At 37.1% G+C, this 14401-nt stretch overlaps 1 protein-coding gene across 2 annotated transcripts; it reads right to left on the bottom strand.

The window, feature by feature from the left end:
- Window positions 1-1669: 1669 nt before the first annotated feature.
- On the bottom strand, window positions 1670-4027 carry LOC112167798. 2 transcript variants are annotated; one of them, XM_024304872.2, is made up of 5 exons: window positions 3734-4027; window positions 3390-3643; window positions 2706-2917; window positions 2346-2607; window positions 1673-2194 (listed from the first exon to the last, which is right to left on the bottom strand). In XM_024304872.2, exons 1-5 carry the CDS (start codon window positions 3738-3740, stop codon window positions 1859-1861), a joined length of 1071 nt encoding a protein of 356 aa, XP_024160640.1. In that variant the 5' UTR covers window positions 3741-4027; the 3' UTR covers window positions 1673-1858. The 2 variants fall into 2 exon arrangements, with proteins under 2 accessions (XP_024160641.1, XP_024160640.1); XM_024304873.2 differs by lacking the exon at window positions 3734-4027 and having other exon boundaries at window positions 1670-2194; window positions 2706-2925; window positions 3390-3528.
- Between the last annotated feature and the right edge of the window lie 10374 nt (window positions 4028-14401).

The following is a 14401-nucleotide window of genomic DNA, read 5'->3' as shown; positions in this document are numbered from 1 at the left end:
AAATTAAATAATAATGTATCCAAAAAACAAATCCAATTAGTTTCCTTTTGCATCTGATATATACTACCAAGTACTAACTAAAATCTCCCTGCAACGTCACGTTATTGATGCTTCATAAGGCTCGACTCTTTACAAAACAAAGAACAACTTGATAATGATTTACCATCTTCTAAGTACTGGCTCATTATGTTCCATCCACGTTTGCCAAGCATTACTTTTCAAAGAACATGAAGCTAGATTATTCGAAGAATAGATGATGACAGATACGAAGATTAAAGCCAATTGATTAATATGAATGGTTTTATTGTCTATGGACACTAATAACTCTGTCCATGAGTTCTGATGAATGATTATTGTAAGTTATAAATCCATTAGCACAGAAGACACTACAAAACCAGAAATGCAGTCCCTAAGAAGTAAGAACCAATGTGACTATTTCATTGGTTAGCTAGTTGCAGCTTTGAAGAATAGAAGATAAATTGACCAAGAGTAGAGAACCAGAATTTATACTTCTTCCCATGCTTAGCTCTTGATTATTTAGTTGCACTGCTTAATTATTTCATGTACAGGGAGCGACCAGGTTTGAGTACGCTGATTTCATGTAAGAGTACGCAACCAGAATAATCTGCAGTGACAACACCATTCAACATTGCAATGAAATAGCATACATGAAGAAGCTACAGAAGTATCACTTCCATGCTTTGTCATTGTATTGTATTAAAGATGGTAATCTGGCTACTCTTTTATATTTAGCTATCTCTTATATTACAGAATTATCAACATTCTGATGCCATGGACAATTGCTACCAGGTTCATCTTGAGATTATCTTGGGTCACAAGATAGTTGAGAACATGCCAAACTCCTCTGCTGATGAGATTTGTCTATGGTTGAGATGACAACCGGCAATTTCCTTTGCGCCAAGGCTGTCACCACTCACCAGGGTGACAATAATATGAAACAACATTATTAACTCAGAATGCCAAATTTTACGTTTTTTTTTTTACTCAATTTTTTTTCTTTTTCTTTCACAAAAGTTGCTAACCAGAGGTGCATTTGGTTACCTACTTACTTAGCTATGTGAATTGAAAACTTTGGTGGTTTATAACTATGATTTACGATGTGGCCTGTGATCTCTCTTTGAGTATTACTTAACAGCATGATCCTTAATGTAAATTCGCGAATAATACCCCAAACACATACAAAAGTATTTTTCAAAAAAAAAAAAAAAAGGTTCTGAATTTTATATTTTTGAAAAGAGCGGCTATAATATACGTACTTTTGAAGCAAAAATTATTATACACGTTATATTACTTATTTTACTCATGTAATCAGACAAAAATGAATATAAATTGAGAAATTTTTTTATTGGAATATAAATTGAGATTTAAAAATTTAAAAATAATTAATTAATTAATTAATGAAGTAATATTATGCCTTACTTTTCAAGGTACTATTATGCAAAATTATCCGAATAAAACATTTAGGTTTTTGTTTTAATTAATACCTGTCTCATATTTTATTAACTACTTCAATAAATTTTCAAGGGCAAGAATTCTTGAAGGCAAAACAAATATTCAAACCCCCATGCATTTGCATATTCTCTTAGTATTTGAACTTTCTTTGTACAATAGTCAAAGAATAACAAAAACAAAAATAAAAACAAAAACAAATTGTTTTGGTGCTTCATAGAATTGTTACAGGCCACTTCGTAATAGATCTCTTTATTATTTTATCGATTGTAGAAAAAAAAAATTAGAGAATACATATTCTGACCTATAATTCCTTTTTTTCTTTTTTCTTTTTTTCTCTGAATGAATCAATCATCTACACAATCAACAGTTTGAGTATATAACACACTTATGATACAATTTTGGCAATAGTAGGTTTGTAGTGAAGTGATTCTTCACCAAGCAAAAGTGCCCTGAGAATGGCTTCACATAAACCAGCATAATGCACAATCAAATGCCCACCATCAGGAACTTCATGATACTGAATCCAGGGTAGTTTCGATGAAATATATCTTTGCAGTTGAAATGGCACAACCTTATCTTCATAACCTTGCCAAATGTGGACAGCGCTCTGATTTGGCGGGAATGGATTACTTAGATCCATTGGATCAAAATCCCAATGGCTGAAAGCTGCTTTAAAGTCAAGATGCAGAGTATTGAAAACCCCTCTTTGCCGCAATTTATCCTGCATTTGAAAACAAGAACATAGTCTCAGAAAATTGATGAATATTAGTACACAAAAGCCTCTTCCTATCATACATTGTGGAGCACAAAATACAACTAGGTGTCTCTGTTTGTATATAACAACTGGATATGGAAGATCAAGATGTGGTTACCTTAGTGAGCATTGGGAAGCCTGGGGTTGTTTTTAGGACATCAATGTCTCTGGTGTTGAAGAATACCGGGTTTCTTTCCATGACAGAAGTTGAAGGGAGCCATTTCTGAGTCACCCACCATTGCATCAGCCCAGGGGCATAGTCTGCAAACCAGAGTGCCGATTGAACTAGTTTTCTTCTGTAATCATCCTTTATCAGATTGTCTGGAAATGAAGGCCACCTATAATTCACAACTGGGACTACAAAAGCCACACCAGCTAACCTGCACAAATGAATTTCAGGTAAATAGTAAGAGAACTTTTCAACATGAACAAGTAGAAGGTCATGAATGAATTTAGAACCCACAAGTGAGGGTTTTACCTATGTGGGATGTATTTGATGCAACTCCAGGTGGAGTATGATCCCATTGACACTCCAATCACATAAAATTTTGATCCAAGCTGTAACTGATCAGCTAGTTCTTCGATATCAAGGGCTTCACTCTTCACTGAACGCTTTGGATTTGGATCACTCTCTCCATACCCAGCCCGGTCATATAGCAGAAAATATATCCCCAACTCATCTATCATTTCCTGGGAAACTGAAGCATCGTAAAATTCATCTCACTTTGACATTTTGCTTTAAACTGAAACTTTAGCACTGCTTCCTTAACCAGATTATAATATCGGTTTCTAAATTAATATAGTTCTAAACAAACCAGAACAGATGATTTTTACAAACCCCCGCAATACTTCTTAACATGTTTAAAAGTGTATGATCAAAGTAGCTTTTGCATATCTCTCTGCAGTTTCTTTCCGATTCACATATGCTTAAATTCAGTAGCCTAAGGGCAGATTATATTTCTTTAAACAATTCTTCATCAACTCCCCAACTAGTCCATTTCAAAGTTTCAAAATTGACTCCAGATTCTTGATTTTTTATCACACCAACTTTCAAATTCCCTCATTTACCCAACAATGATTCCCCATACAGCCAACTTAAGTCTACAAACATATCAGAACCCAAACAAGAGAAAGATTAAGATCAGAGATTTATGTGTATTACTTGGGGTGCCTGGAAACTCATTTCTTTAGAGCTTCCAAAGCCATGAACTATGATGATCTTGAACTTTGAGTTGTTCTTGGGGACCCCAGTTTCTCTGTAAGCCAGATGCCTCCCATCAGCAAGCCTGATTCTTGGAGATGTTGGAGGAGGATCTTCAGGCAGAGCAGAGGTCTGTGGAGGTGGAAGCTGAGTTGTTGCCATGTAAAGCATTCCCAAGAAACCCATCACCAGCACAGCTGTGTTTGATACCATCCCTGAAAGAAAGAAAAAAAAAAAAAAACAGATCTAATTCTAATCCATGGACCCAATTCCAAATTTGAAAGAAAAGATTAACAGAAACCCACCTGTCATGGTGGGGAGTCTCTCTGATGGGGCTTGAGGGATTTCCAAGATGGGTTCTTGTGTTTTGACTTGCAGATGGAGAGTGGTGGGAAGCAAAGGACTTTACTTGTATCAGGAAAGAAGGAGGGAGCAAGAAAGTTTTGAACTTTTGACTGATTGAAGAAGGTAGGTGCGTCGTGTTATTATTGCCAAAGCATAAAAAATCTGGACAAAGCTGGGATATACTTATGAATGTTCTGCTGAGATGGGCATCTAGTTCACCTTCTGGTGCTATTATGCTTCTTCTTCTGTTTGATTGTTTGAGATGTCAGAATTCTCCTGGGGTTGAGGTACAGCGAACCCGGCCACATTTGTTTTAAGGAAGGTTATTTTCGTCATTTTTGACTCCGACTTGGAGCCAACAAGACACCCCCACGTTCACGTTGTGACACTCGCAATTTTGTTTTTCTTAAGTATAACATCATGAAGAGTCATCAAAAGCGTGAATCTGGAGTGATTATGCAAAGATCACCCAAGTATTGTTATTATTATTTTGTTCTTAAACAAATAGAAAAAAAAGGTTTGAGGAATTTTTTTTCTCTGCGGCTAAATGATCTAGGAAAATTTCATTTGCTTTGTGCCTAACAATGAAGCAGTGCCGGTCTTGAGAATTATTATTTTTTTTTTCCAGCAGCTAAACAAATGAAACAATCGATCTTAAGAATTTGTGCCTAATTTATGAATGAAACAATGTTGGTCACGTAAGATGTTTTATGCGGTCAAATAATCTAGGAAAACTCGAATAGTTGGCTGATTATCCTTGGTGTAATCCAGAATATGTATCTGGTCCAAACTCTAGGTTACTTGACCTAGTTGTAATAGAGTTTTGAATTAGGGATTCTCGGAGATATTATGATTAATTGTACGATTTCTTTGTACAACTCTGATTCTATGTCTTGTAATCCTCTATATAAAGAGGCCCCTATTATCAATGAAAGTACGACTCAATTATCTCCCAATTTCAGTTTTTCTTAAATACGTTATCAGCACAAAGCCCGAACCCTGAAACAAATAGCTAAAACCCTAAATTTGAATACAAAATCTTGAAACCTTTTTTGCCTCTGCCACACAACTTGAAGCCATCGACCCTAGGAATCCAGAACCGGCGAAAGAACCGGCCGAAAACCTATCGAACTGGCCACCGAAAGCTCCAAACCACCTGCAGCAAATACTTCATCGGTTCACCACCTTCCGGACCTCCTATTGCTACCAAATTTTTCCAACAGCAACACTTCGATCCCAGGATTCAAGAACCAGAAGAAAAGCTCTAAAAACCGACCTAAAACTTACTGGACCGGCCGACTGAACTTTCTCAGAAAAACCGGCAGACGAAAAAAAAAAAAAAAAAAGACAGCCCAGAAGGAAAAGTAAACAAAGAAAAAAAAAGGGTAACCAACCCACCCATCCAGCCCAGTTCCACGGTTAACAACCACCGATCAACGGCTTTCCGGCCAATTTTCCAGCATATTTTCGGCCACTTTTAGGGCTAAAATGTATGTTCTCGATGTGGAGTATCCGGTCATTAGGCACACATTTGTAGAGCTTGTGAAGAAATTGTCACCGCCTACAAAGCATATTGTGAAGCAAGAGAAGCTCACTATGTGGAACAAGAAGATCAAGAAGATGATCTAGAGTGAAGGATTGAAGACTACAAATCTGGCTGGGATCAATAGATCGCCAATTTTGTTTAAGTCTTTATTTTTCCAAGAGATGTAATAGGCAATTGCCATATGCTTTGTAGTAAATGTCATTGGTTTAGTTTTTCTTCACATAGGCTCATCCAAAATGAGTATGATGTATAGGAAGGTTTTGAGATAAGTGGTATTTAAGTGAGCTTTAATTTGCTCCACCGACATCTCTCTACTCACCTGGTCATATTTATTTTGGAGTTACCGAAAGAAGTCAAACGAATACGTTTGTTTTGCATTAGTTAGCATTTGGGTTAGATTCTCCTAATGGTTAAGAGACAATGATGTACTCCGTTGGCTTATGAATAAAATTTCGAGTTCTTTTCATTATGACTCCATTTTGATTCTGAGCATATTACTTTGTGATTACGATGGCTGGGCCATCAGTATTAATCCAAGGACATGAATAGCCCAAGTTCTCCTTGCCAAATGACACCTTAATTACTGTCACAAAAACTCTACACTCCTAGGGCAAATCGCACCTATGAATAGCCAACGGATTTCATGCGAAAATGCATGTAGAGAATGGATATGAGTTCCTTTGCAATACTTCTAACGATTGCGAACAAAGGCGCATCTTAGATAAGTTTATGTGTCTCTCTAGTGGATTCTATATCACTACTCGAGCTATTAAATCCAATAAGGTTATGACAGAAGATCTCTTGGATTTAGACACATATTAGCTTTGTCACGACAGGATATCCTAGACATGATATGATGATCCGTCTACTAAAGACTTCACATGGACATCCTTTCTCTTGAGCGAAATGAATCATGAATCAAAAGTTGATTCTTGGACTAAGTGTAACCGCCGTTGCTGCCTCTGGCGCCGCCACCGTCTACCACCAGCCTACGGTTGGCACAGTCCCTATCCATGATACCATGGATGGCGTCCATCATGGTGATGGCACCCTAGGTGATGCTGCAATCACCAACTTTGCTTCAAATAGCGTTTCAGACGCTCAGGCCAAACCAAAATCCTCATTGGTTGCTTCTAAAGCCTCTCGCTCGTTTTACAAAGCCTGTTCTTTAGGGAAGTTAGGATTGAGACCGCCTATGCAAAGGATATGAAAATACTCATTCTGTTCTTACATAGAGTCCGTGGGGATTCTACGGACTAGTTCAACCAACTTGCAGATGTTTAAATATCTCATGATGTTGGTTGACAAGCAAACACGTTGGTCACGTGTTGTACCATTATTCACTTGTAATGCTACTTATGCTACACTCCTAGCACATATCATATGACAATGGGCTCACTCCTCGGATCATCCTATTCAGTCAATTGGATTTCACAATGCCAGAGAGTTTACATCGAAGATTTTTTATGGTTATTGCAATGAGACTGATGTTGGACATCATATTTCCACGAACACACCCAAATAGTATAACGGAAACGACTACGATGGTAGCCATGATATTGATAATGTGCACCAATCTCCTTATATCTGCTTGGGGTGATGCAATATCGCATGCATCTATGCTAATTCGTCTACAACCTACCGCTACTCAATGTATCTCTGCTTTATAGTTAGTGACTGGGTACAATTTCGTACTTATGCACATTTGAGTGAGCCATTTATGTGCCAATTGAATCGCCACAACGCACTATGATAGGTCTTTATAGACGAATGGGCAACTCAGTTGGATTTGAGACTCCAACAATTGTTCGCCACTTAATGCCCTTGCAAGGTGATCTCCTTACTGCTAGATTTGCGGGTTGTCACTTTGATGAGACAGTCTTCCCGTCGTTAGGGTGAGATAAGAACACGAATGTTCAGCAGGAACGACAAGAATTGTCGTGGTCTGTCTCCACTATGTCTCCTCTCGATCCCTGTTAAAGTGATGAGATCACACATCTACTGCAAATATGCCTGTAAGGAAGGACGTCCCTACAAGAGGATGTAGCGCCACCCTACACGGAGGTAGGCATGGCGCTAATGCCAAAGAGAGTGACACTCTAGCATTATAGACCATGGCCCCAGCTAGGATGCGTAGGCCCGTGGATTCGAAGGATACTTTGGCACATTCCAATCCTTTGATCATCAAGACTCAAAATCCGTCTCATGAGAATCTTCCGGATTATAGTTATCATTGGGGGACGCCTTAACTTCAGAACCTATTCCTGAGAATATAGAACTCTTTGAAAATTACACTAGTGTACCTGAGACGTGGGATAGAAACTCCATCATAATTGATGATTTAGTCACGCATATTGTTGCGCATGAGTTTGTTGAGTCTGATGATATAGAACCACGCTCCGTTGATGAATGAATGACAACGTAGAGAAATTTGGCCTAAATGGAAAGATGCGATCCAGGTTAAGTTGGATTCTGTAATGAAGAGGAAGGTTTTTAAGCCATTGATGCCAATACCTTCTAACATAAAACCTGTTGACTAATGGGTCTTCATTAGAAAGCGTGATGAGAAAAAGAGATAGTAATCTCGTCTTACGGTGCAAGACTTCACACGAAACGCCCTGGAATCGACTACGATAAGACATATTCTCTTGTCATGGATGTCATTACACTCTACTACCCTGTCAGTTTGCTAGTTTCCGAATAACTGAACATGCAGCTTACGAATGTGGTCACTACGTATCACTATGGGGATCTAGATACATGAAGGTTCATGGTAAACTTCATTTACCCAAGTCAAGTGGCTCTAGACCACGGAGCGCGTTTTACAAAGAGGTTGAAATGCTCACTAAAGTGACTACTTAATGGGGAATAGATATGCCCACGCATTTCCATAACAAGTTTCAGATTCTATCGCGGTTCATGTTGGACATGATCTTTATTGGAAGCCCTTAAAAAGTTAAGGGAAACCGCTAAACACTTGAAATCCGAGTTTGAGATGAAAGATTTTGGGAGAATACGATTATGTCTTGGTTTGGAACTTGAGCATTGTGTTAATAGATGCTTAGGCATTTTGACAAGGTCAAGCCTTCAAGCACCCCCATGATCGTCCGTAGTCTTGATCTTGAAAAGGATCCTCTTCGTCCGATGGATGATGGCGAAGATGTGCTAGAGGCAAAAGTGCCATACTTAATTACAATAGGCGCATTATTGTACTTAGCTCAATGCACAAGACCGGACACCTCATATGTTGTGAACTTGTTAGCTAGTTATAGCTCTGCGCCAACGCGACGCCATTGGATTAGTGTAAAAGATATCCTTTGGTACTTGAGATGTACGAGTGATATAGACTTGTTCTATCCCTACAGAGAGACGATGGATTCGAACCCATCACACACCAGAAACGCCGCCAACACTGGCCTGCGTCCTCTATCCCCATCCCAAAACGATAAGTGTTTTGGAAGGTTTTGCTGATGTTAGGTATCTCTCTGACCCTAACATAGGTCATTCCCAAATTGGTTAAGTGTTCACCATGGGTGAGACCGGGATATCTTGGAGGTCTACAGAACAGTTAGGACTTTATCTTGGAGGTCTACAGAACAGTTAGGACTTTATGTCTAATTTTATAATTGAAGTATGGCCCGTCTTGAGATTTCAAAAGAGCGGAGGACTCTAGGCAACAAAAAAGATGGGATTGGCCCTATAACTTATTCATTAATGTAAAGGGAAAATCAGTTATAGATCTTCTAGCCCCTTATCGTCGTGAAGGAAAAATCAGACTTTTTGGAGGAATAATTTACCATAAATTTTGAAGCAATCTACTTCTAGGTTGACTCGCACGATAGAGCCAAGATACTTTTTGATTTCTTACATTTTCGAAAATATGGATTAGATTTAATGACACGCAAACAAGAAAAGAATAAAGAAATTATCTAACACTTCATTTCGATACTGATTGTGAAATTGCATTGTTGTGTCAAAAGAAGAATCACTATACTGATTCAGTATACTCTATACAAACAGTACCTAAACTTTTCCCGACTATTAATTTTTGTACCTCAGTTTTGGGAAGTATCAAAATGGTATATGTGGATTTAGGCCCAACCCAATATTCATACCTGAAATCACTAATGACGTTAAGTCCGTTATCTTTTCAAGGGTATTTTCGTCCACAACAACCTCACTCTCATCCTCTGCAAATTTTCTCAAAAACACCAGAAACCACCCCTCTCAGAACCCTACTTACCTGAACTCGAAGGCATTGGAGCCACCGCTCCTTCTTCACGTCTAAACTCTCACCCAAGGAGAAGGAGGAGAAGAAGAAGAAGAAGAAGAAGTAGCTCAAAGACAAGCCCTTGAAGCTTTCCACCGCGGTCACTTGTTGTTACGGTTCAAAACTCACTTCAATTTGATCAACACACACTAGAAGAAACCAAGGGTGCACTCGAACAATTCACAGTATACCCTTCAAGCAACATGGTCAGATAAGCTAATCTATGTTCATAATCACAGCCCAATTCTAGAACTCGTGTTCCTTTTATAGTCACTAAGATTCATTCTCTAATAAAATCCAAACTAGGACCAATCATAAGCCAACATTCAATAGCTCAGTTCAAGAATTGAAAATGCAGAACAATGCCAATGCATAAATCCTATATACCAAGCTAAGTCTTCATCAGTCAATTAGACTTGGCAGCCTTTTCGCTCCTAGCTTTCCTCGCATTGTCGTACTCAAACTTCAACACATTGGGTATATGAGAAGTATCCTTGACATAAAAAAATAAAAGGATTAATTTCAGTTTACCCCCCTGAGGTTTGGGGGTGTCATCATTTCACCCCCTAAACTTTCCAATTTCAATCAGCTGTGTCCAATTTCTACTATTCCGTCCAAATTGGAAGTTAAGTTTGACTTTTGAAGGCTAAAATGGTCATTTCAACATAAAAAAGTAAAAAATTAAAAAAACAATTTTTTTTTAATGTTTTTTAGTTTTTTAGTTTTTTTTTTTTTTTTTTTTTTTTTTTTTTTTTTTTTTTTTTTTCTGTTTCTTCATTTTTAAAAAAAAAAATTTTTTGTCTTCAACCTATACACCACAAGTTATAATAGGTTTATAAAAACAAAAAAATACTCTAGGTGGTTGAAAGCTACTCGCTGGTCTACGATATTTTTGATATATCTTTGATAAAGTGAAGAATTTTAGGATATATCCCCAATAAAGTGAAGGAATATTTGTAAAAAATAATTTTACACTTTATCTGTAAATAAATATCTGTATATCTCCAATAAAGTGAAGAAATATCTGTGTAAAATCATTTTTGGTCTACGATATTTGTGATATATCTCCAATAAATTGAAGAATTTTATGATATATCCCCAATAAAGTGAAGAAATATCTGTAAAAAATGATTTTACACTTTATCTGTAAATATCTGTATATCCCCAATAAAGTGAAGAAATATTTGTGTAAAATTATTTTTTTACAGATATTTCTTCACTTTATTGGGGATATATCCTAAATTCTTCACTTTATCGGAGATATGTCACAAATATCGTAGACCAGCGAGCGGCTTTCAACTACCTAGAGTATTTTTTTGTTTTTATAAACCTATTATAACTTGTGGTGTATAGGTTGAAGACAACATAAAAAATAAATAAAACGAAGAAACAGAAAAAAAAAACTAAAAAAAAAAAAAAACTAAGAAACAGAAAAAAAATAATAAAAAAATAAAAAACAAAAATTTATTTTTTAATTTTTTTATGTTGAAATGACCTTTTTAGCCCTCAAAAGTCAAACTTAACGTCCAATTTGGACGGAATAGTAGAAATTGGGCACGGCTGATTGAAATTGGAAAGTTTAGAGGGTAAAAATTCAAAATTGAAAGTACAGGAGGTGAAATGATGACACTCCCAAACCTCAGGGGGGTAAACTGAAATTAATCCAAAATAAAAATAAAAATAAATAAATAAATCTCCTAAATGCACTTTCTTCAAGCGTCGGAAAGTAACAAATCAACACAGTATTCATAAATCATAACCCAAAACCTAGGGATGGGTTGGGTACGGTACCGGACCTTGAAGCCCAATACCATGTACCGTACCAAACTAAGTTGGTACACAAAAAAGCCTACCATTACCGGCTACAGAAGTCGATATACCAACTTCTCGGTATACCGATATCTCGGTTCGGTTTCGGTTGGTTGGGCCTAGTACCGAGTTTGAAATTAGGCCAGATTTCAGCTAAGGCTTAACTAAAATTTTAAAAGCCCAAACCTGTCAACAAATGAAAAAAATGCAATTCTCACATCAATTTAAAGGGCCAACCTGGAAATGAAAAATAAGCTAAAAACTCTCATACATCAACTTCACTACTTGAGTTCATCACTTATTCACTTCAGTTCATCCCCTTCATCACTCCATAGTTCATACAAATTTTAAGTCAATAATTTATAGTTCACAGTTCACACAAATGAATCAAAATATCAAATGATACAATAACTAAGTGCAATAGTTGAAAACAAAGTGTTTAAGGACTCAAAGTTCATCTCATCATCAGTTCATCACTTCATATTTGCTTGCTGCCTTGCTGAGTTGCTGTGCTCCCTCAAATTCAGTTTCTGCAAATTCAGTTTATGCAAATTCACACTTCAGTCAATCACAATGTTCCGAACCACCTTAAATGGAAATCAAGGAACGCCATTAAGGCCATTAGATTGTTTACAGTACAAGGACACAAAGCATAAAATGATCTTAAAACCACATGTTAATCAGAATCGGCGATAGATTCCTAGAAAGGGTCCTTCAAGACTAAATCCTCTAAGTTACTGAAAACATTAACAAAGTTTCACCTAATTGATAACACCAAATGGATGCCAACTAAACAATCGCATACTCTCATAATAGTTCTTAACCATGGCTTAAAACAAACAACAGTCCATGTATATTATCAAGCATCAATTCCCTTAATTCAGCTTACAACAGAAACAAACCAATTCGCCATTCAAATTATTGCCAATTAACACTTAATCCATATGAATCAGATAAACCAATGAGTGTCCAGACTTACAGATCGAATCTCACCAAAACAAACAAAGCAACAGAAGGAGCAGAAATCCAAAGCCACAATCGAAGATCAAAGATCCAGTGGAAATCATAAAAGAATCAGACGCAATTTGAAAATTTTGAAGAAAGAGAAATTGAAATTGAATTGGTAAAGAAAGAGAAACTGATGAAATTGATTCGATTCATGACTCAATCTAGAATCCAAGTGCTTCTAGCTAAAATTAAACAAAGAGAAAACTCACCGCCGTAGGACATGAATCGAACTTCAAAGGAGAGGTCCAGAGGCGGAGAGTTCTGGGTTTGAATCGAATCGAACTTCAAAGGAGAGGTTGAGAGGGCGGAGAGGCGGAGATTTCTGGGTTTGAGCCTTCAAGGCCTCGAGGGAAAGAGCAGCTGAGGGAAAGAGTGGCTGAGTGGGAACTGGATTAGGTTCTGTACTCTGTAGTCGTATTACCCCTTTCGGTTTGGAGAGTTCAAGTCTAATCAACGGTTATAATAAGATTTGAAATCAAACTATTAATGATCAACGGTTCAGATAGATAGATATAAAATATATTTAAATAAATAAATAATATATACAATATACGGTACGGTACGGTATACCGTATTTATCTGAAAATCAGTACCAGTACCGTACCATTATCTGGAAATCGGTTCGGCACTACCGTACCAATATCTCGGTAATCGACATAGTTGGTTACCAACATTGTTAGTTCGGGTGGTAATCGGTTGGTTGGTTTGGATCGGTAGAATTTGCCAGCCCTACCAAAACCACAAACCTCCAAGAAAAATCCCCAAAGCAGACTCAGTAGAAACCTGAACCACAGTATGATACCCCAAATAAACTCAGAGGATGACGACTTTTTAGAGGTGGGTAGGATAATTGTTGATATATTTTCAACTCTAGCACTCATTTGTTTTGAGACTCTAATACTGCTGCACATAGGTTAGCAACATTTGACTTTTACGTTTTGGTGTTCACCTCAACCCAGTCAACTGAGTGGTAGTGTCTCTTAAGAGTTGGACAACTTTGTTGCTTCCCTTTGTAACAATTAAATCCATCTTCAATAAAGCTGGACATCTTCCGTTGCCAACCAAAAAAAAAGAAGACAATTTATGCCAAGTTAAGGTGCAAATTTAGGGATGGCAAAAATCTCCAGTGGGGCGGAGCTCCATTGGATACCCGCCCCTAATAGGGGGAGAATTCGGGGACAAATGGGGATCCCCAATCCCCGCTATCTAAGATTGGGGATGGAGCGGGGATGATATTGTGATCCTCATCCCCAAACCTGCCCCAATAATATATACATATATTTAACTTATATATATTTTAATTTATTTTTTATAATATAAATCATAAATATATATATTTACTACTTTACTTTAATGGCTACACTTTTACTTTAATGGTGTTTTGACTTTTGCACTCACTAAATTATGATTTATGAATTTAATCATGTTTTAAATTTATTTGTTGTAGATTTTGAATTAAAAAAAGGCAATATGAGAACAAAATTATTTTATTTATTAAATTCTTATTGGGGATTTGGGGCGGGTTTGGAGGCTTAGTCCCCAGTGGGGATGGGGACGGGGAATCCCCAATATATTTTTATTGGGTATTGGGGCGGGATGAGGATAGAGAATGACCCCGGGGATGGGGATGGTATTGTGATCCCCATCCCCAACCCGCTCCATTACCATCCCTATGCAAATTACATAAATTAATTTAGGGTGAAAATTGACATATTTTATACGAAATTGATTGGGTCATTAAGTGTATAACCAACATTAGCATTGTTTTAAAGAGCATCTTTAGTAGACTCTCTATCTTGGCTCCTTAACTATTTTGAAGAGCATGTTTAACCTTTTATCAATTTTAGCAGCTGCACTAGACTCCTAAGTGGCTCTCCGTTTTAAGTTTTAGTTATCTCGTTCCTAAATACAGATAGTGAGATGAGGCTCTCTACTATTTTTCTTAATTAAAACATTCTTTTTAAGTTATTATGTGTAATTTATAAATACATTTTG

The sequence above is a fragment of the Rosa chinensis genome, chromosome 5 (assembly GCF_002994745.2).
Source record: "Rosa chinensis cultivar Old Blush chromosome 5, RchiOBHm-V2, whole genome shotgun sequence".
Lineage (NCBI taxonomy): Eukaryota > Viridiplantae > Streptophyta > Magnoliopsida > Rosales > Rosaceae > Rosa > Rosa chinensis.
Note: the sequence above shows the minus strand (reverse complement) of the source record. Positions and strands in the feature narration are given on the sequence as shown.

What these genes read in the sequence shown, in the direction of transcription:
- LOC112167798 (XM_024304872.2), bottom strand. An exon ending in ATCAAATACATCCCACATAG is followed by an intron (nt 2,608 to 2,705) that starts GTAAAACCCTCA and finishes TCATTTGTGCAG; the next exon opens with GTTAGCTGGTGTGGCTTTTG. An exon ending in GCTTCCCAATGCTCACTAAG is followed by an intron (nt 2,195 to 2,345) that starts GTAACCACATCT and finishes TTTCAAATGCAG; the next exon opens with GATAAATTGCGGCAAAGAGG.